This window comes from Thalassophryne amazonica, chromosome 15 (genome assembly GCF_902500255.1).
Source record: "Thalassophryne amazonica chromosome 15, fThaAma1.1, whole genome shotgun sequence".
Taxonomy (NCBI): Eukaryota; Metazoa; Chordata; class Actinopteri; order Batrachoidiformes; family Batrachoididae; genus Thalassophryne; species Thalassophryne amazonica.
In genome coordinates, this window is record NC_047117.1 from 11,944,038 (window position 1) to 11,966,976 (window position 22,939).

The 22,939-nt window shown below is 39.5% G+C and overlaps 1 protein-coding gene across 3 annotated transcripts in view; it reads right to left on the reverse strand.

Moving 5' to 3' along the window:
- The window catches only part of parn (poly(A)-specific ribonuclease (deadenylation nuclease)), a 37,832-nt gene that overhangs the window by 4,354 nt on the left and 10,539 nt on the right, over positions 1–22,939 (reverse strand). The window contains exons 15-26 of one of the 3 annotated variants that reach the window (XR_004565143.1): positions 22,445–22,487; positions 17,876–17,951; positions 17,690–17,800; positions 17,544–17,613; positions 17,408–17,463; positions 14,528–14,614; positions 14,373–14,447; positions 14,136–14,295; positions 13,931–14,058; positions 10,732–10,783; positions 10,506–10,663; positions 8,584–9,184 (exon numbers count right to left, since the gene is read on the reverse strand). Coding sequence is in view for 2 of the 3 variants with exons in the window: in XM_034187727.1 (XP_034043618.1) it covers positions 9,138–9,184; positions 10,506–10,663; positions 10,732–10,783; positions 13,931–14,058; positions 14,136–14,295; positions 14,373–14,447; positions 14,528–14,614; positions 17,408–17,463; positions 17,544–17,613; positions 17,690–17,800; positions 17,876–17,951; positions 22,445–22,487 (1,063 nt within the window). In the remaining variant the exon portion in view is untranslated. Of the gene's footprint in view, positions 1–8,312; positions 9,185–10,505; positions 10,664–10,731; positions 10,784–13,930; positions 14,059–14,135; positions 14,296–14,372; positions 14,448–14,527; positions 14,615–17,407; positions 17,464–17,543; positions 17,614–17,689; positions 17,801–17,875; positions 17,952–22,444; positions 22,488–22,939 lie in introns of those variants that run through there. The other 2 variants (XM_034187728.1, XM_034187727.1) reach the window with 2 other exon arrangements.

Here is a 22,939-nt window from a genome sequence, read left to right on the forward strand (position 1 = left end):
TATAAACTGAAAAAATGCATGAAGATTTAGCTTTCATTTGAATCAATGAACTCATTTAGTTGTATAACTGCTGATTCTGAGAACTGCTTCACATCTGTTGCATGGAGTCAGTTCAATAAATTTTATTTGTAGAGCACCACATCACAACAAAGGTGCCTCAAGGTGCTTCACCTGGGTAAGGTCTGACCTTACCAACCCCTCTGAGCTAAATTTTATGAACTAAATATGGACTGTAATGGTTCAAAAACGTCAGTCTTAGGAAGATGGTCCACAAACTGCCGTGAAACCACTTTTTCAAGAATTTTACAGCAAAATGGCAGGTTTGATATTAGTCTATAGTGTTGCAATAGACTGGGGTCAAGGTTAGTTTTCTCAAGTATTGGTTTAATCACTGCGGATTTAAAACATTTGGGAACAAACCCCGAGGTTTGTGTCAGATTAAGAATTTCCAGTACAGTTGGCCCAAGAATCGGCCACAGGTCCTTCAATAGTTTTGTTGGCATATATAGTAGTGTTCAGAATAATAGTAGTGCTATGTGACTAAAAAGATTAATCCAGGTTTTGAGTATATTTCTTATTGTTACATGGGAAACAAGGTACCAGTAGATTCTCACAAATCCAACAAGACCAAGCATTCATGATATGCACACTCTTAAGGCTATGAAATTGAGCTATTAGTAAAAAATAAAGTAGAAAAGGGGGTGTTCACAATAATAGTAGCATCTGCTGTTGACGCTACAAACTCAAAACTATTATGTTTAAACTGCTTTTTTAGCAATCCTGTGAATCACTAAACTAGTATTTAGTTGTATAACCACAGTTTTTCATGATTTCTTCATATCTGCAAGGTTTAATTTTGTTGGTATGGAACCAAGATTTTGCTCGGCTACTAGTGTGCTTGGGGTCATTGTCTTGTTGAAACACCCATTTCAAGGGCATGTCCTCTTCAGCACTGAACTGTGGCTTGAATTCAGAATTTGGGGGTTGTCTCACAAACTGTGGCCCTTGGACCCAAAAATAATTTTACTCTCATCAGTCCACAAAATATTCCTCCATTTCTCTTTAGGCCAGTTGATGTGCTGTTTGGCAAATTGTAACCTCTTCTGCACGTCTTTTTTTTTAACAGAGGGACTTTGCGGGGGATTCTTGCAAATAAATTAGCTTCACACAGGCGTCTTCTGTCACAGGTAACTCCAGATTGTCTTTGATCATCCTGGAGCTGATCAGTGGGTGAGCCTTTGCCATTCTGGTTATTCTTCTATCCATTTTGATGGTTGTTTTCCATTTTCTTAAACGTGTCTGTATTTTTTGTCCATTTTAAAGCATTGGAGATCATTGTAGATGAACAGCCTATATTTTTTTGCACCTGCGTATATGTTTTCCCCTCTCCAATCAACTTTTTAATCAAACTACGCTGTTCTTCTGAACAATGTCTTGAACGTCCCATTTTCCTCAGGCTTTCAAAGAAAAAAGCATGTTCAACAGGTGCTGGCTTCATCCTTAAATAGGGGACACCTGATTCACACCTGTTTGTTCCACAAAATTGATGAACTCATTAACTGAATGCCACACTACTATTATTGTGAACACCCCCTTTTCTACTTTTTTTTAACTAATAGCCCAATTTCATAGCCTTAAAAGTGTGCATATCATGAATGCTTGGTATTGTTGGATTTGTGAGAATCTACTGGTACCTTGTTTCCCATGTAACAATAAAAAATATACTCAAAACCTGGATTAATCTTTTTAGTCACATAGCACTACTCTGAACACTACTGTAGGGTCGAAAAAGGCAGGTTGTGCAATTAGCGGAAATTACAAGTTTCATCGGCACCCCCAGTGAAATACACTCAACAAAATATTTTGCTCCCATTTTGTATGAGATGAACTCAAAGATCTAAAACTTTTTCCACATACACAATATCACCATTTCCCTCAAATATTATTCACAAACCAGTCTAAATCTGTGATAGTGAGCACTTCTCCATTGCTGAGATAATCCATCCCACCTCACAGGTGTGCCATATCAAGATGCTGATTAGACACCATGATTAGTGCACAGGTGTGCCTTAGACTGCCCACAATAAAAGGCCACTCTGAAAGGTGCAGTTTTATCACACAGCACAATGCCACAGATTTCGCAAGATTTGAGGGAGCGTGCAATTGGCATGCTGACAGCAGGAATGTCAACCAGAGCTGTTGCTCGTGTATTGAATGTTCATTTCTCTACCATAAGCCGTCTCCAAAGGCGTTTCAGAGAATTTGGCAGTACATCCAACCAGCCTCACAACCGCAGACCACGTGTAACCACACCAGCCCAGGACCTCCACATCCAGCATGTTCACCTCCAAGATCGTCTGAGACCAGCCACTCAGACAGCTGCTGAAACAATCGGTTTGCATAACCAAAGAATTTAGAATTTCTGCACAAACTGTCAGAAACCGTCTCAGGGAAGCTCATCTGCATGCTCGTCATCCTCATTGGGGTCTCGACCTGACTCCAGTTCGTCGTCGTAACCGACTTGAGTGGGCAAATGCTCACATTCGCTGGCATTTGGCACGTTGGAGAGGTGTTCTCTTCACGGATGAATCCTGGTTCACACTGTTCAGGGCAGATGGCAGACAGCGTGTGTGGTGTCATGTGGGTGAGCGGTTTTCTGATGTCAGTGTTGTGGATTGAGTGGCCCATGGTGGCGGTGGGGTTATGGTATGGGCAGGCGTCTGTTATGGATGAAGAACACAGGTGCATTTTATTGATGGCATTTTGAATGCACAGAGATACCGTGACGAGATCCTGAGGCCCATTGTTGTGCCAATCCAAGAACATCACCTCATGTTGCAGCAGGATAATGCACGGTCCCATGTTGCAAGGATCTGTACACAATTCTTGGAAGCTGAAAATGTCCCAGTTCTTGCATGGCCGGCATACTCACCGGACATGTCACCCATTGAGCATGTTTGGGATGCTCTGAACCGGCGTATATGACAGCGTGTACCAGTTCCTGCCAATATCCAGCAACTTTGCACAGCCATTGAAGAGGAGTGGACCAACATTCCACAGGCCACAATTGACAACCTGATCAACTGTATGCGAAGGAGATGTGTTGCACTGCATGAGGCAAATGGTGGTCACACCAGATACTGACTGGTATCCCCCCCAATAAAACAAAACTGCACCTTTCAGAGTGGCCTTTTATTGTGGACAGTCTAAGGCACACCTGTGCACTAATCATGGTGTCTAATCAGCATCGTGATATGGCACACCTGTGAGGTGGGATGGATTATCTCAGCAAAGGAGAAGTGCTCACTATCACAGATTTAGACTGGTTTGTGAACAATATTTGAGGGAAATGGTGATATTGTGTATGTGGAAAAAGTTTTAGATCTTTGAGTTCATCTCATACAAAATGGGAGCAAAAACAAAAGTGTTGCGTTTATATTTTTGTTGAGTGTACAACCCCTGGCAAAAATTATGGAATCACCGGCCTCAGAGGATGTTCATTCAGTTGTTTAATTTTGTAGAAAAAAAGCAGATCACAGACATGACACAAAACTAAAGTCATTTCAAATGGCAACTTTCTGGCTTTAAGAAACACTATAAGAAACCAAGAAAAAAAGATTGTGGCAGTCAGTAACGGTTACTTTTTTAGACCAAGCAGAGGAAAAAAATATGGAATCACTCAATTCTGAGGAAAAAATTATGGAATCACCCTGTAAATTTTCATCCCCCAAATTAACACCTGCATCAAATCAGATCTGCTCATTGACATTGACCCTATGTGTCTTTTTGCAAGGAATGTTTTCACAGTTTTTGCTCTATGGCAAGATGCGTTATCATCTTGAAAAATGATTTCATCATCCCCAAACATCCTTTCAATTGTCCAAAATATCAACATAAACTTGTGCATTTATTGATGATGTAATGACAGCCATCTCCCCAGTGCCTTTACCTGATATGCAGCCCCATATCATCAATGACTGTGGAAATTTACATGTTCTCTTCAGGCAGTCATCTTTATAAATCTCATTGGAAAGGCACCAAACAAAAGTTCCAGCATCATCACCTTGCCCAGTGCAGATTCGAGATTCATCACTGAATATGACTATCATCCAGTCATCCACAGTCCACGATAGCTTTTCCTTTTTTCCATTGTAACCTTTTTTTTTCTGTTTAGGTGTTAATGATGCCTTTCGTTTAGCTTTTCTGTATGTAAATCCCATTTCCTTTAGGCGGTTTCTTACAGTTCGGTCACAGACGTTGACTCCAGTTTCCTCCCATTCGTTCCTCATTTGTTTTGTTGTACATTTTTCGATTTTTGAGACATATTGCTTTAAGTTTTCTGTCTTGACGCTTTGATGTCTTCCTTGGTCTACCAGTATGTTTGCCTTTAACAACCTTCCCATGTTGTTTGTATTTGGTCCAGACTTTAGACACAGCTGACTGTGAACAACCAACATCTTTTGCAACATTGCGTGATGATTTACTCTCTTTTAAGAGTTTGATAATCCTCTCCTTTGTTTCAATTGACATCTCTCGTGTTGGAGCCATGATTCATGTCAGTCCACTTGGTGCAACAGCTCTCCAAGGTGTGTTCACTCCTTTTTAGATGCAGACTAACAAGCAGATCTGATATGATGCAGGTGTTAGTTTTGGGGATGAAAATTTACAGGGTGATTCCATAATTTTTTCCTCAGAATTGAGTGATTCCATATTTTTTTCCTCTGCTTGGTCTAAAAAGTAACCGTTACTGACTGCCACAATCTTTTTTTCTTGATTTCTTATAGTGTTTCTTAAAGCCAGAAAGTTGCCATTTGAAATTACTTTAGTTTTGTGTCATGTCTGTGATCTGCTTTTTTTCTACAAAATTAAACAACTGAATGAACATCCTCCGAGGCCGGTGATTCCATAATTTTTGCCAGGGGTTGTATATATGGCTTAGTAACGTAATACAGTGATACAGTAGCCACCACGGCACACCAGAGCTTTTTTTTTTTTTTTTTTTTTTTTAACTGGAGCAAGACAGCACCCAGCACTCAAATGGTTTGGAGCCAATATGGATTAAATATGCTGGAAGCTTCATGTTTATATTATTGACCCAAAGCTGCTTTTAATATTTGGAATTATAATAAGTTGCCTTAACCTCAGAATATTGTGTCTGTAATGCTTGACTTTAATATTCTGTACTGCCTTTAATGTTATTGATCTTCTTCTGTACTGTACTTTTTCTTTGCTGTCTTTAATGTTTTTACCACTTGTGAGATTGTGGTTCACTCTTCTGTCTGTCTTTGTGTTTTGGTGAAGGCAGCAGGAATATCCAGAGCTCCTGAATCTGAGGCAGATCTGTTTGTTGAACTTCAGCTCCAAGTGATATATAAGTACAACAGTGGTGGAAGCCATAAGGTGATCAAGTATCTCTATTTGAATACAGCAGGTTTATGATGCTAGTTTTTAACGTTGGTCTGATGTTGAGCTTGCAACATTTTGGAGAAATAAAACCTCTGCTGTTTCTCTGGACATAAACACTGAATGTTTTAGCTGTTTGGCAGAGACCTCAGTGATTACTTGATATTTCTTATTGTTTGTACCTCCTCCTGCTGTCATGTGCAGGAACTCTGACAACTTTCTGATTTCAATATTTCTATGTGTATTAACATTTTTTGCTTTTCTGGTTTTACAGGAGCACAAAAATGGATAAAATGGAAAACTTACTGGGTGACTTCGAAATCCAGGTCTCAAGTATTTGTAATGCGTTCGTGACCGCCCAGCAGGACCTGGAACGTGCAACTGAGCCACTGAATAAAGAAATGAAAGCCATGAGGTATGACTTCAAGAAGGAGGTGGTAACAGCACGAGTTCAGCTCCAGCGGGATCTGTCTGCCATGATGGACACAGTTAAGAAGGAACTTGAAGCTGAAAAGGCCCGTTTCATTGAGGAGCTCACTACCATGAAGGCGAGTTTGGCAACACAGTTGGAAAGTGAGCGACTGGAGACAAGCAAGACTGCAGATGAAAACCACCTGTTCCAGAAAGAGCTGCTGGCTACGATGGCTTCCTTTAGGAAGGAATGGACAGCTGAGAAGGAGTTGTTCAGGAAGCAGCAGGAAGACATGACTATAGACCTCCAAAAAGAAGTGGAGAATGAAATGGCCTGCTTTAAAAAGGAACTCAAGATCATGAAGCAAAGTTTCCTAAAGCAGGAGGAACACCAACAGCCACAGAGCAACAAGGAGGCAGAAGACTGCCTCCTGATCCAGAAGGAGCTGCTGGCTGAATTCAAGGATTCTGTCCAAAAGGAGATGAATGCCAAAGAAAAAGCTTTGAAAGATGAGATGGCCACCATGACTGCCCACTTCCAGGAGCAGATGGCCTCCAAGCAAGCTCTAGAAGATAAACTTCTGAAGGAGATCAATGACCTGACTCTTCAGAATAACCAGCTGAAAGTAAGATACTTTACTGAATGATTTTTTTTTTTCCTCACAAAATAATGACTCAGTAGATTATCGTGTTTCTTACAGTTTATTCTCAGCTGTCAGATTTTGACTTAGAATTGTAATGGACACACTTTTTTTGTTTTTTCAGGAACTGGTGTTGCACAAACCAAAGAAAAACAGCTTCTTCTGCAGGGTGTGTACAAACGTACTCAAAGGTGGATTTCAGCTGTTGTTGTGTACGGCCTTGGTGATGTCATGTCAACATATAGTCAGCTGGTAGCCATCTTCCTGAAAAAGTGTGGTGAAAATTTCTAGAATAAAAGTGAATCAGAACAAAACAACTGTCTTTGTGAGTTCAGTAGAACAGCATAAATAAACATCTGAAGATCTCCTGTAGTCAGAGTCAGACCTCTGTGTGTCAGGTCCATCTGCAGGTGTTGTGTACTTTGTTTGCACTAAATGGGGAAGTTATCAACCTTTGTACTAACATTTGATCATTAGTTTTAAAACAAGGTATTCTACTAAATACAGGTTGTGTTACAAGACTACAGGTTCAGATCAGACGTTGGCTACATCGAGTACCAACTTCCTGTTTTTAAAATAAAAAGGTGGGCTATTCAAACCAGAGATACTGTTAAAAGTTATTGAGAAGCTGTTGAGCGAAAATACTAATGTTTACATTTAAAATTAATTTAAAAAGGTGTATCTCATGCAGCCAGTGAAGTACTGTGATTCCACATGAATTTTGAGTCAATTGATCACATGACCTGGAAGCTATTGAGCTAAAATGCTAATATTTACATATAAAAATTAATAAAAAATATGAACAGGCTTAAAATGTAAAAAACCAAGAGGTGCATCTCATGCAGCCAGTGGAGCACAATGATTCCACACTGATTTTGAGTCAATTGATCACATGACCTGAAAGCTAATGAGCTGAAATGCTAATATTTACATATAAAAGTTAATAAAAAATATGATCAAATTTAAAATGTAAAAAAGAGGTGCATCTCATGCAGCCAGTGGAGCACAATGATTCCACACTGATTTTGAGTCAATTGATCACATGACCTGAAAGCTAATGAGCTGAAATGCTAATATTTACATATAAAAATTAATAAAAAATATGATCAAATTTAAAATATAAAAACAAGATGTGTATCTCATGCAGCCAGTGGAGCACAATGATTCCACACTGATTTTTAGTCAAGTGATCACATGACCTGGAAGCTATTGAGCAAAAATGCTAATATTTACATATAAATTAAAAAAAAATATGAACAGGCTTAAAATGTAAAAAAAAACAAGAGGTGCATCTCATGCAGCCAGTGGAGCACAATGATTCCACACTGATTTTGAGTCAATTGATCACATGACCTGAAAGCTAATGAGCTGAAATGCTAATATTTACATTTAAAAATGAATTAAAAATATGAACATTTAAAATATTAGAAGCACAGAGAGTGCAAACCTCCGCCAAGGCCATAGGGTCACTGACCCTAAAGAGATTCCCTCCTTGGCACAGTGATCTATTCAACAAATCAGTGTTACAACCAAAATTATGATACATACACTTTTCTTTCCTGTATATTTCACATCCTTGACCATGAAAACATACCACTAGAACTTGGAATCACTTTTATGTCTATTAGTTGAAAAGTTATTGTATTTTAGTTATTGTATTTAAGTTATTGTAATTTTTTTGGGTTTTGTTTCATTTAGATTTAAAACCACAAACTAAACTTGACACTGCAGATCCTTTATAACAGTGAGACATTTAAAGACTTGAGTGTTTTCATAGTTAAATGCAGCCACTTAAAGAATTAAATACTTTAAAATGTGTTCATTTGCCCATTTGAAAATAGATGACAGAAACCAATGTACTAAGAAACATTCTTTAATTTTTTTCCCCATCTTTCAAGGAAACAGTTCATTTTTAAACTCATACAAAAATGTATACACCTTAAGCATTTACATCTTTTAGATTAGAACAGTTTCATAGATTTATAGGTAGACAGTTACAAAGAAAATCAAAGTAAACAATTGCATACAAAAAACAAAAACGAGCACCTCATGAAGGATCAAAATGCCACCAATAATAAATAAATATTGATTAGCTTGTCTGGTAAAACTGTAGGAGTTAACAAATTACATAAAAAAGGGAATTTACTGACTACATTAAAATACTAAATTACCCTGACGTACTCTCGCTATAGGGCTGAATAATAGAGCGGTATTTCAACTCACTCAGTTTATTAAATCGCACAAATACACAACTTCCTCACGTGCACAAACTTCCATCCAAATCGCACTCACAAAATATAAGACTAACAGGAAGTGACGCAATTAAAATAGAATTTTTTTAACAGAGTGTGGCTGCAGATTCCAGTTGAATGCGTAAGAAAAATGAAGATTCTGGAATTTCAATTTAAGAGTCTGCTGTCCTGGTAAACCTTGGGGGGAGAACAACAAAACAAAAACATGGCAGCTGCCGTTATGGCTTGTGTTGTATCAAAAGTCCAGCCGAGTGGCTTGGCCGGGTGCTGTGGACACGGTACCCACAGCAAGAGTGAACGGTTGAATTTTGGCACACACACACACACACACACACACACACACACACACTGTTCTCAGTGATGTGCCGAGTGCTTCTAACGAGACGGGGTGCAGTAGCGCGGTCCAGGGCCGAGGCTGCTGCTGCTCTCGCTACCAGACCTCAGGGACTTCAAACAATGACGCCGTCGACTCGGCTCCTGCACAAGAACACAACAAACATCACAAGGACCAACATTCCGCACCTCAGAGAGAAAACACATTCAAACATATGTCCGAGTGACGACATGAAACACTACAGCAGCATCGTGCGAGTGTTACAGCACGCCACACACTGGTTTGTGTCCAAACGCCCGCTCTGTGATGTTAAAGCTGTAATCCCTGTGGACCTTTTATAATTAAAGTCATAAGAAGGATTTGTTGAGTATCATTATTTTATTCGATTAGTATTCCAATAAAGGCTCAACCATCTTATCTCACTGATCTACTCAAAATTCACCCTATGTGAAGAAAATAAAAATATAGGACAGTGTGGTAAAAATAGCAACAAGACATCATGACAGAAGGAGAAAATCTGTTTCCCAGCATGCCGTTTCAGGGTCAAAGGGCACTGCTACACTACATAACCTAGTGTTAGCTTCATACCCAAGGAACACAGTACGCCTTAGATTGTGACTTAAAATGAACAAAAACAAGACAAAAAAACAAAACAAAAACAAACTTCTAAACACAGACCACCAGAGATTTGAGTGAAAAGAATGATGAATAAAATTTATACATTTTGCTGGATACCTGCTGGACATCTAAGACAACAATCACAGGTCTGTTGTATCAGTTGTCAATACCAACAGTTATTCTTAGTTTACCCAAATGAGCCAATGTGGAAGCTAAAATTTAAAATCAGATTTATTAGATGTATTTTTTTCCAATTGCATGTCAGAAACTCCCAGTTCCTGTCAAATGCAGCATGAAGTTTGCTCATGGGCTTCCTTAATGTTTGCAAAATCTCAGAGAAATGCAATGTGTCACACAAATAGAGATACTTTATGAGTAAAAAGGCAGCAAAGTATCAATTTAGGGGGGAAAAAAAATTGAGGTGAAATACACCTTTAAACATCTTTGCTAATTTCTCAGAAGAAAAACCTGACTAAATAGGATGATCTGCTGAAATCAAACTGATCAGGATCTGAAACTCCAACAGTGATGGAAAATTAGTTTGGCGTTACGGGAACATCTTGGGAAGTTGTTTCAAAGTACCTGCGGTGTTTGATGTAGTATCACGTCAGCCTTTGAAAACAAATTACTCAGAATATCAGTAGATTCACTTCAACTTGTACTAAAGGGCAAAGCTAACAAAGCTTTAATTTACCACTGCCAATAGTGCGGCATGACGTAGAACAAATTTAAAATCAGTAAAATCCTTACGGGGACTTGGGCACACGTTTGACCATGATCTCTACGCAAGATCAGATTTTTTGAGGGATGGCGGTTCACTGCCTGCAGTCACATGGACACACCCACCTTCCGATGTGTTTTTCTTGTTCTTTTGACCTTTCCTTCCACGAGCTGTTGCCGTCTGTTGCCAGGTGACCGTCCCTTCAGTGTCATTGGCTGGCTCAGTTTTTTCAGTTCTCTTCTCATCAAGGACAGGACTCGATCCTGTCGAATCGGACGCGTCTCTGTGTGGCACAACATCCGTTAAGGATCAAAATTACTGATAGCATGAAAACAAGTGAGTTTTACTTACGACGTCTTTAGCCATCCTTCTGATGTCTTACTCTCCACAGCTCCAATGGTGTCTAAGAAAGCCAACGAAAAAGATTAAACAGGGCAGTGTTAAGGTGCTGTGAAATCCAAACTAGAACAGCACTCAGACATCTGCCAAGGCCCAAAACTAAACATATTGCAGTGTTAAGGAGATGATCATTCTGGCTCCACTCCTTTATGTGCACCCACCCCAAAATGTAATTAAAGCCATTTCATGTACACCTCAAATGAAACGTCTAAGGAATTTATTGAATAATGTCAAGCGTATGCAGCTACTCATGTTAGCACGTCATATGAGTGCTGATACGCCATGTTAAAGAGGAAGCTAACTGCTCAAGTCATGCTTTAGCAGCAGTGTGCAAGCACATATATACACTAATGCTAACTGTGGTTAGCATTTAATTTAATACAGTGTGTCACTTGTTCAATGAGCCGTATCAACATACTATCTGCTACATAGAGTGGAATGATCCACAACAGGAAATCTGCTCACTCTGGAAATATTTAATCTCTGACTCAATATTTTCACAAAGTTCTGTAAAAACCGGTTCCAGTATTTATGATAGAAAAAGAAACATATAGGCTCTGACGTACATCGGGGCAGTGCTTATGCCCAGATATGCAGTGGGAAGCAGAGGAGAGACTACAATTCCCCCTGGATGGAAAGCCAGTGTGAAAGGTTACCACCAGTATTCTGTTCAAAGACAAAGCAACCTGCTCTTATGATTTTTTTTTTTGGGGGGGGGGGATAAGTCCCTTTATTCAGAAAGTAGTGATAACTGAGAACATGGTGCCATTTTTGGGCCAACTGTGTTTACCAAATGAAACTTATGCTTTCAACATTTTTTAAAATAATTTAACCACATACAGCAACACATCCAGGTACTATCAAAATAAATATAAAGGTAGCTAAGCTGTCAAATTTACAATTTATTAAGATTTACTTAATTCATTTAAAGCCTGATTTATGCTTCTGAAACTAACGCTGTCATGCAATGACGTGTGTGACAGTTTTAAAGTTCTCCATCGCTGGATTATGTTTTATTGTCGATTAATTTGTCCCTCAACATGCTTTTCTGTCTACAATCATCACCTCCAATTTAAAAGGTAAGATGGTACAATTTCCTCTTTTTCTGACCGTGTTGTAAATTTGTGGACTTTTCGGATACATTTCTAATCAGCATGCACACTGCAAAACCTATTAAAATATGAGAGGAAAGAGTGAAAGCAGAAAAGTGTCAAATCACAGCCTTTTGCGGTATCTGATTTAATAGGTGCACGTCAGGCTGCAGGTCCAAGTCTGAGGATGGTTTAAAAAAAAACAAAACAAAAAAAAACAAAAACAAAAAAGGTTGGGCTTTTAATCATGGAAATGACTCCCGTCCCACTTTACTTGAATCAGCAAGTGTCAGAGCTGAAGTTTCATTTTGTACTTCTGTTACTGGGCACGACCAGACTGTTTGGGGTTTTTAATGGAAATACATTGCGATCGGACGGGGCATTTTATCTGATGTGAGTGAAAATCCGCTATACAAAAGCTGTTATAAATGGGATTTATTACATGGAAAACAATACAAAAACATTGGGACTTTTGTCCAGTAACTACGAACATCTGGTTTATACGGTGATGGCTTAGGTGAGTTTTACTGTACATAGGACTGAACAATAAATTTACCTCTCAAAACTTTGACGATGGAGTTGCTTCCATCCCACATGGCTGACTATTTTCCCAAATTTTTCTTCTGTTCCGATCTGAAGGGAATCTGTACATCTTGAAGCCCTTGTTGTGTCTATTTGTGCATCCAAATGCACAATGACCTGACATTTTCAGTGAGTAAATAAAATAGCTGGATTTACATGCCGACAGATCAACAGCAAACGATTTTTTTGGCACCAAGATGGCAGTGCAAGTCGACCATTTTGTTTCAGCTTGTCATGTCGCTACTCTCTGAATAAAGGAACCGAACCAAACCAACGGCACACTAATAGCATTGGAATTAATGCTCTCACCATATACAACTAGTGATCCACAGTGGACCAGTTTTGATTTCCAACACAAGATACCCAGTTTGGTAGTACATACTAGAAGGGAGGACACAAATCCTATGTGCTACATCACCACCACTTTAGCTGTCAGTTGACACAGATCACAGGCAAAACCACATATGCCGAACAACACAAAGCAGCACAAGTTTTTCTCCAAACAGTAGGAAGGAGAGTAATTGTCATTTTGAGTCTACCACGGAGATGCAGATTACAAATAGTGAGTTTTAAGTCATGGAATTATGCATGTGCACACAAAACACGACTATGGCTGATGAGCACCTGCACAGAATTACAGAGGTGTGGTGACGTGTTCTGAGCAATGACTTGCTGTCGGTAGCAATTAGGAGCGGTGATTTTGTTGGGGTATAAGGGAACTACATAAGCAAATGTCAAAATTTGAAATTGCTTGATTTTTTGTCATGCCTCACTGAAACGCTTTGTGAACACGCCATTGTCATGTTGGCCGCTGGTTTGACATGCAGAACATAAGCAGACATTTAAATGTTCATGACTCGACTATCAGCTGCTGAAGGAGGTTCCGTGATACAGGGAGGACATGCGACAGACCCACAGAACACTTCTGGGATATTCTGGATTGTTGTGGTTTTGCTCATATCCAGATACTAAATGCCGCTGTTCAACTCCAGAATGTCTTGAGGGAGGAGGAGCAGGCCATTTCTCAACAAGAAATTTGCCATTTAGTGGGTTCCATGTACAGATTAGCTGTATAATTGCAGCACGTGGTGACTGATCTGATCCGATCCAGAAACTCGAACGCTTTCATTTACAATTGTGACATTCTGTTCAAATCTGACAAAAATTTCACTCAAAGCACTTCATTTGTTATTCAGTATGTGTACATTTATACACTTTCACAGCTCTGCTTTTTGGCTACAGTGCTTGTGACATTCCAACAGATGTGAGAACATTGCGTTCTTGATGGAGGTACAAGTCTCACAGGACACATGCAGCAGGAGGCAAACTAAGAAAAGTGAAAGCCCGAATGTGAAACTAATCAACCAGCCCCGCAGGTCTTATTTAGTCTCAGTTCCACTAAATGCTTCAAGGGGGATTTGGGCCATTACATTGCATGTTCTCACACAGCAGTTGGAGGTTAGTGTGCATTTACATACCATCAGATTTCATCTTTTTGCTGCTTGAGTGATCTGAGAACAAGTAGGGACTCCAGCTGTCTGCCATCGGAACCTCTCCGCTCCCCTGCTCTGCGAGAACAGGACTGATGCTGCGCTTCCTCAAACTCCTGCAACAAAACATAAATAAGACATGTCAGTGCTGCCCTCTGCAGGCACACAGTGGTACCACGTTGATGAGGTGCACCTGGGATATCCGAAGCCCGTGGCTGAAGTGGTGGAGGGCGATTTCACCCAGCCATCCTCCCCCCAGCTTTTAGTCATCTGGACAACCTTCTCTTTCTTGTTGATGTACTCGGCGTACGTCTGGATCCTGTAGCTCTCTGCATAGCGGCTGGTGTTCATAGCTGTGGAACGAGTAGATGAGGGTCACACATTCAGCTGCACCGGTTATTTTTAGTGTAGCAGTCTGGTGGAGACTCACCTATCTGTACCTGGTCCGTCTGACTGAGGGACACGAATGCAGAGGTGTCGTCGAGCCACGAAACCTGGATGTTACCTTAAAATGGAAGAGCAGGCTGTGTCATGATGAGCTGTACCAGCCTGCCATTAGAATTAACATGCAGTGTTCTGTCCTACCAAAGGCACTGAAGAGCTGGTACAGGTCGCTGGTCTTCCACTCTTTGGGGAAGGTGACGTAGAGGACATGATCTCTTTTAGGCTGTACTGCAGAAAGGAACAATAGAAAAAAAGTGGAGGGGCGAGAGGCTTGAGGTGAATGTCTTAAATGGAGACATGGAATTTCAGCCACAGGTTGCCTGGAAACATATTGAATAGTCTATCCTAGATCTGACCAGTTTTCTTGTACAAAAGTGCTCTTGTGTTCCACTCCACCACGAAGTTGTGACTGGTAACGTAATCAATATGACTACACAATCATGAATGGATTATGAACTGGCTGATAATGTTACAAACTGGATGAGTTAAGCAGTTATGATGCTAACGCAGCATCTTCACAGTCTTGTAAATGTTAAAACGTCAGTGTGAAAAGTCTCACGGGTCCAGAACCAGAAAAAAATGAACTCACTTGTGCCTTGGGGCAACTGTTGTGATTTGGCGCTATATAAATAAAATTGATTTTGATTTGACTTGTCACTGGTGCACAGTGGGCTTGAATCACAACAAAAAATAAGGAAATGGAGTTCAAACATAAAAAAAAGTAGCAAAAACTTGAAGGTCCCTTGCCCTTTATGAGATATGTATCTGAAAATAAGCAATGACACTTTTTGGTTTATTCTAATTCATCAAGGAAAACAAATATCTACATTAAACAAAGAATTTTCTTTAATGGCACCATATCAAATCCTTCCACACCAAAAACCATCATGCCTGAATCATATCGTAGCCCATTTCTCTGGATATGTGTTATTTTATAAAAGGGAGAGACACCCTAAAATGCAAACATAAGTCACTACACACAGCCTCTCCAATCACAGCCACAGAAGCCTGCAACTCCAGAGTAATTGTGGGTGTCTTGGTAGCTTTCCTCACTAATCTACTTCCTCATATCAGCTTGTGAGAACTGCCTGCTACAGACAACTTTAAAACACAGTTTGTATTTGTTCATGTAGACCAGTGATTTGGAAATGTTCACACATCCATCTCCTGCGTTATCTAAAGATACTGGCTGTAAAAATACTGATTTACTGTAACATTCAAAAGGTGCCAATTGTTTATTTTATGCCTGCAGTTTTTTTAAATTTCACAATATAAATGCATTTTGTTGTTCATCAACTTTATGGATTTTTTTTTTTTAAACAAACTGTTTTGCAACAAATTCCTGCCGTTAAAATACAACTTTCTGAGCAGAAATGAATGTATGGGTATCAGTCCCATCCCTCTCCGATCAAACAGTTAATCTTTTATTAAAGTTTGTGTCACGAACAGCTGGTAGCTGATGCTAGCAAATATGGACACGCTACATGTGACCACACATGCCAACTGTGATAAGCATTCTGTTTAAAATGGTCTGTCGACAGCCAACCAGGGCTGTGAAATGAAAATTGTGAAATCCAAGGAAAATTTGCAGGAGGTCTGGGGGGCATAGGCCCCCAGGAGCCGGGGTCTCGGGCCCCGTGGGATCCCAGAAACCAAATTTTTTTTATATTTATATATATATTATTTTTTTTTTCAATCTAATGATACATTTTCAGCATCTCCTGGAACAAAGTCTTAAAATTAATGCGTATTTAAATGACCCTGTACTCAACCTTTCATTTGAACCGTCAATGATCATGTTGAACTAACAGATTATGACGTGAAAGTAGGACCTGGAATGATTTTCCTTTTAATTGTAAACCAAATTATGCATTAACTCAGAACAATTAAACCACATAAAATTCATGAAGACTGAAAAGACTGTTAAAGCATTTCAAAAACCACAGCTAAAGCTTGTAGAATATTTTGAAAATCATGGTAAAATATCAATAACATACCTTATAGTAAAAAAAAAAAGCCACACATTCTTGTGTAAATTCCTGTAAATCCACTCAAAGCCACAGTGTTTTTCCCCCATCAAAAAGCCTACATTAATCAAAAGTAATTTACATTCTTGTGTAAATTCATGTAAATCCATTCAAAGCCACAGTCACCCCCCATAAAAGAAAGTCTTGATTAATGAAAAAAGTCACATAATCTTTTCTAAAATTCTGTTTGAACAGCACGTTTATTTTCCAGAGAAAAATTCTTACTGCGTTTCCTGAGAGCACAGTTCCCGTTTCCCGTTTCTTTTATCCTTCAGGTGTGTTGATAAAGCCAGCAACAATTCCATGGACTTGTCCTTATCAGACCTTTTCAAAAGGTCTTTCTCTCCATCCGAAGTCGGTCCGTGACAGAGACATGGTGCACAAGTTCTTTTAAAAACTTTAGAGCTCTAAAGGTTTGCCATGTCCACATGCTACGTTTAGCTTAAGCTTCGCGCCGGAGACATACAGCATCGCTGCAGCAACCAACCAGTCTCGCTTTACAATAACTGTCGCAACAGCCAGGCCTTTTTCTCCTTGAAACTCCACAGATCTGAGGACACTGATTTGTATCTAACACACAGATCAGTGTCCGCGGACTGCTGTGGTCTTATAAAACTTGCATAATGTTGTGTAAAAAAAACAACAAAAAAAAAAACCACTTTGCTACAGACATTTTAAAAACTCAGTGACAATCACAATTACAGGGTAAAACACTAACACCCCCCATGATGAAATCCACAGATCCGTGTAATTTTCACAGCCCTGCAGCCAACTGCTCCATGTTAGTGAAGCAGTTCTGTATTAACAGTTCACACTGGGAAATCTGGAAAACTTTAACCTCTGCTTCTTAACGGAATTACACCAGAACACAATAAATTACAAACATTTCTTTGTCAACTAAATTATACTGATCAAACTTTGCTAAAATGACTGACATTCATTACTTGGAATGTTCTTGTTGTACAGCTGTAAAGTGCTCAGTTATTTTACTCACAGTCTGGTCCTGTGATATTGAGGTAGGGAATATCAATGATCCTCATCAGGAAAAGCCTTAGCGACAGACAGGAGCAGTATTAAAATACTTAATACAATTAAAATATTTCTACAAAGCAGAAAATTTAAACTCTTACTTGTTGAAGAATGGCTCGATTAGCTTGGAGTGAGCAGAGATGAAGGCTTTAGGTGGAGTCAAGAAAGAACCTGAATAGAAAGTGAAATGATTTCAGTCACATTTCTTCTTTTTCCACAGTTCCACTCTGCAACTGCAGGTCATTACCCAGGAAGTTGGCCATGGAGATGAAACAGAGGCCAGTGATGTAGGCATCGTAGCCCGCCTCATGCAGCTGCTCCTGGGCTGTGTCATAGCTAGGAAAGCCTTCCGCCGTTTCTATTGGACACAACAAAGTTTCACTACAATCACATAGTGTATTAAACGTTAAGACAGAGGTGTCAAATTTCTTACCAACTTGTGGGGACTTGAAGGGGGTTTCCTTCAGCTGTTTCTCCAGCTCTGCCAAAGACGTGTTAGTGATCAGCTCCTGGAACATTTAGAAAAATCACTTATCGGTCATTCATCACTCAGCAATGGCAATGAAAGTTACTTTATTTATAATAAAAGCAGCACTTTCAGGTTAAGACATCTGAGTGTTTTGCATAATAAAATAGCACCCATAGAAACAATCTAAAAAACAAATTCAAGCTTTTATATATACACACACACACACGAGGTCTGTTAGAAAAGTATCCGACTTTTTTGTTTTTTGCAAAAACCATAAGGATTTGAATCACGTGTGATTGCATCAGCCAAGCTTGAACCTTCGTGCGCATGCATGCTTTTCACGCCTGTCGGTTGCGTCATTTGCCTGTGAGCAGGCTTTGTGTGAGCAGTGGTCCACCCCTCTTGTCGGATTTTTATTGCGAATAAATATATTATATAATATATAATAATATATACTGCAGTCTAAACTGGCTGGAGCACTCCTTAATCTGTGTAATCCCCATAAAATCGTCACTGAAAGCCATATGAATCTTCCGAATGGTGTCCACCTGGAGGTCTCTCACAGTTTCTGGAAAAATTTGATGCAGCAAAGCTCCAAATCGTTCAGACATTTATTCGCAATAAAAATCCGACGAGAGGGGTGGACCACTGCTCACAGGCGAATGACGCAACCGAAAGGCGTGAAAAAACTCACGCATGCGCACGAAGGTTCAAGCTTGGCTGATGCAATCACATTCAAATCCATGTGGTTTTTGCAAAAAATAAAAAAGTTGGATACTTTTCTAACAGACCTTTATATATATATATATATATATATATATATATATATATATATATATATATATATATATATATATATATATATATATATATATATATATATATATATATATATATATATATATATATATATATATATATATATATATATATATATATATATATATACACACACACATATATACACACACATATATACACACACATATATATACACACACACACTCAAAAATATAAACGCAACACTTTTGGTTTTGCTCCCATTTTGTATGAGATGAACTCAAAGATCTAAAACTTTTTCCACATACACAATATCACCATTTCCCTCAAATATTGTTCACAAACCAGTCTAAATCTGTGATAGTGAGCACTTCTCCTTTGCTGAGATAATCCATCCCACCTCACAGGTGTGCCATATCAAGATGCTGATTAGACACCATGATCAACGCACAGGTGTGCCTTAGACTGCCCACAATAAAACACCACTCTGAGTGTGTGTGTGTATATATATATATACATACATACATACATACATACATACATACACATACATACATACATACATACATACATACATACACACACACACACACACACACACACACGAGGTCTGTCCATAAAGTATAGGTCCTTTTTATTTTTTTCAAAAACTATATGGATTTCATTCATATGTTTTTATGTCAGACATGCATGAACCCTCGTGCGCATGCGTGACTTTTTCCACGCCTGTCGGTGACGTCATTCACCTGTGAGCACTCCTTGTGGGAGGAGTCGTCCAGCCCCTCGTCGGAATTCCTTTGTCTGAGAAGTTGCTGAGAGACTGGCACTTTGTTTGATCAAAATTTTTTCTAAACCTGTGAGACACATGGAAGTGGACATGGTTCGAAAAATTAAGCTGGTTTTCAGTGAAAATTTTAACGGCTGATGAGAGATTTTGAGGTGATACTGTCGCTTTAAGGACTTCCCACGGTGCGAGACGTCGCGCAGCGCTCTCAGGCGCCGTCGTCAGCCTGTTTCAAGCTGAAAACCTCCACATTTCAGGCTCTATTGATCCAGGACGTCGTGAGAGAACAGAGAAGTTTCAGAAGAAGTCGGTTTCAGCATTTTATCCGGATATTCCACTGTTAAAGGAGATTTTTTTAATGAAAGACGTGCAGACGGGTCCGTGCGTCGGCTCGCAGCCGCCGCGACGCTCCGCCACAGGAAAAACACCTCTGTTGGAAGCCTTAAGGACAAGTTGGAACATGTCCAGCTGTTAAACAATTTCTCATATACTCACTCCACTGAAAGCCATCAAAAGCCACCTGGATTTTACAAATGGTTATCAACACGGAGGTGTTTTTCCTGTGCCGCCGCACCGCGTCCCGACGCGCGGACCCGTCCGCACGTCTTTCATTAAAAAAAATCTCCTTTAACAGTGGAATATCCGGATAAAATGCTGAAACTGACTTCTTCTGAAACTTCTCTGTTCTCTCACGACGTCCTGGATCAATAGAGCCTGAAATGTGGAGGTTTTCAGCTTGAAACAGGCTGACGACGGCGCCTGAGAGCGCTGCGCGACATCTCGCACTGTGGGAAGTCCTTAAAGCGACAGTATCATCTCAAAAATCTCTCATCATCCGTTAAAATTTTCACTGAAAACCAGCTTAATTTTTCGAACCATGTCCACTTCGATGTGTCTCACAGGTTTAGAAAAAATTTTGATCAAACAAAGCGCCAGTCTCTCAGCAACTTCTCAGACAAAGGAATTCCGACGAGGAGCTGGACGACTCCTCCCACAAGGAGTGCTCACAGGCGAATGACGTCACCGACAGGCATGGAAAAACTCACGCATGCGCACGAGGGTTCATGCATGTCTGACGTAAAAACATATGAATGAAATCCATATAGTTTTTGAAAAAAATAAAAAGGACCTATACTTTATGGACAGCCCTCATATATATATATACACATATATATATATACATATATATACATATATACATACATATATACACATATATATATACATACACTTTAACAAATGTAGCAAAAAGGGGGTAAAAGTAAGTACAAAGTTATACATGACAGAAAATAAATGTCTTAGCCTGTAAAGATTCAACATCAATGGACTTTCTGAAAATGCCTCAGCAAAACTTCAACAAAGTAGAAGCACATTCAGCAAAAGGCTTGACAGCCTCGTGATATTTGCCAGAATTCCCAGACTTCCACATGTGGTATGGGCAGCTATTTTATACAGGATGCTGTTATGCTGATGCATTAATGTTAGCATATGTGGTCACAATAACGACACTTGATGCTGTCAATTAGTGTCAAACTTGATTAATGCTAGGCCACCAAGAACAAAAATTATGCTTAAAATGGTTATAACCAGCTCCAGATTTCAAGCTGCTACTGGGTCAGTTTATATGTCCCTTGACTTCAGAACAGCTGGGGATAGGGGGCTTATAAAGGGAAGCAGTACAACGACTGAGCAAAACATGATTCTAACATGCCATGTGACAGGGAGGTGGCTGAATATATTATACAGATTTAGAGTGTAAACAGACCCAAGCTGGCCCAGTGTTAGTTTGTATGACATAATCCAACCCCAGTCCTCAAACACATTTTTCGCTATACAATTAAATATCCAAGTATTATACAGTTTTGTCTGTAATCAGTCTCAACACAATATACATGGTGTAAAATAAGAGCCGTCTTAGAAATAGCAACCAATCAGCTGTTTTAACTGTCATATTCAACACACCAAAAGGAAACACTTTTTTAGTGGCACTGTCTAAAATCAAAAGATTAAGGCTGAAGAAAAGCCCATTTGTCACACAGGACTTTGGTGCCAGGCTCCAGCGCCAGCTGTAGTCAGTTATTGCAGCCGATGGATTGAGTCTCTTGTTAACAAGCCGCTTTGCGTTGCAAGTTAGAATACTCGCAATGCCTCATGTGTTCATAATGTCTCAGTCTGACAACATTATCCCATGACCCAGAAAACAATAAAATAATCTGAAAATACTCTGTTTTGTCTCTGTGTCGAGTGGAGAAGCCGCAGACTCCTTGCATATGCGCTCATCAATATAAGTGTTCCACCTGCCATTTTGTTGGCAAAAATTAACCGTTCTGACACTGAAAATGCGGTGCAGCTCTGACCCGAACCACTTGGTGGAAACGGGGCTGTCAGTAGCCTGTAAAAATCCATAAATGAATGGGACAATTAAGACAATGGTCCCAGAGCTGATCCCACTTCCTCCTCCTCGTCCAATGTCGGCACTCGCTGGGAAGTTCCTGGTTTTTAGTGGTGTGCAGTTCAAAATCCGAATATTTATCTCTTCAAGAACTGCGCATCAGGAAAAGATCATTTCAGTCTTAAATATTCATGAAAACATGGCATTATGTGTCACCTACACTTAAATATATTGTGTAAGATTTTGCTTTTTTTGCAGCTTAGTGGGATCTCATATGCTAACACTAACCACTAATGTCTGACAGGATATCCTATTGTTAACCAGGGAGTTAGTACTTTTTTCAATAAAATGCATCAATAGTCAAATGCTGGCAACATAACATCCAGTATAAATAGCAGTATGCTCTACATCTGGACAGCTTTCCTGATTGATTAATGATGCTGAAAAAACACATACAGCAGGTCAAACCCAACAGCAGACACACTATGCAAGGTTAAATTTCTATTACATTTATTGGCAGCACCAGTAAAAAAAAACAAAACATGACCACTCTAGTTTGCAAAACTGACATCGTTACCTTAAAAGGTTGTGTGGAAGCCATCAACTTTGTGTCCAGAAGTCTGAAAGTGAAGAAACTGAACTATGAAAATCAACAATACACACATACACACACACACACACACATACACACACATATATACATACATACACTCAACAAAAATATAAACACAACACTTTTGGTTTTGCTCCCATTTTGTATGAGATGAACTCAAAGATCTCAAACTTTTTCCACATACACAATATCACCATTTCCCTCAAATATTGTTCACAAACCAGTCTAAATCTGTGATAGTGAGCACTTCTCCTTTGCTGAGATAATCCATCCCACCACACAGGTGTGCCATATCAAGATGCTGATTAGACACCATGATTAGTGCACAGGTGTGCCTTAGACTGTCCACAATAAAAGGCCACTCTGAAAGGTGCAGTTTTATCACACAGCACAATGCCACAGATGTCGCAAGATTTGAGGGAGTGTGCAATTGGCATGCTGACAGCAGGAATGTCAACC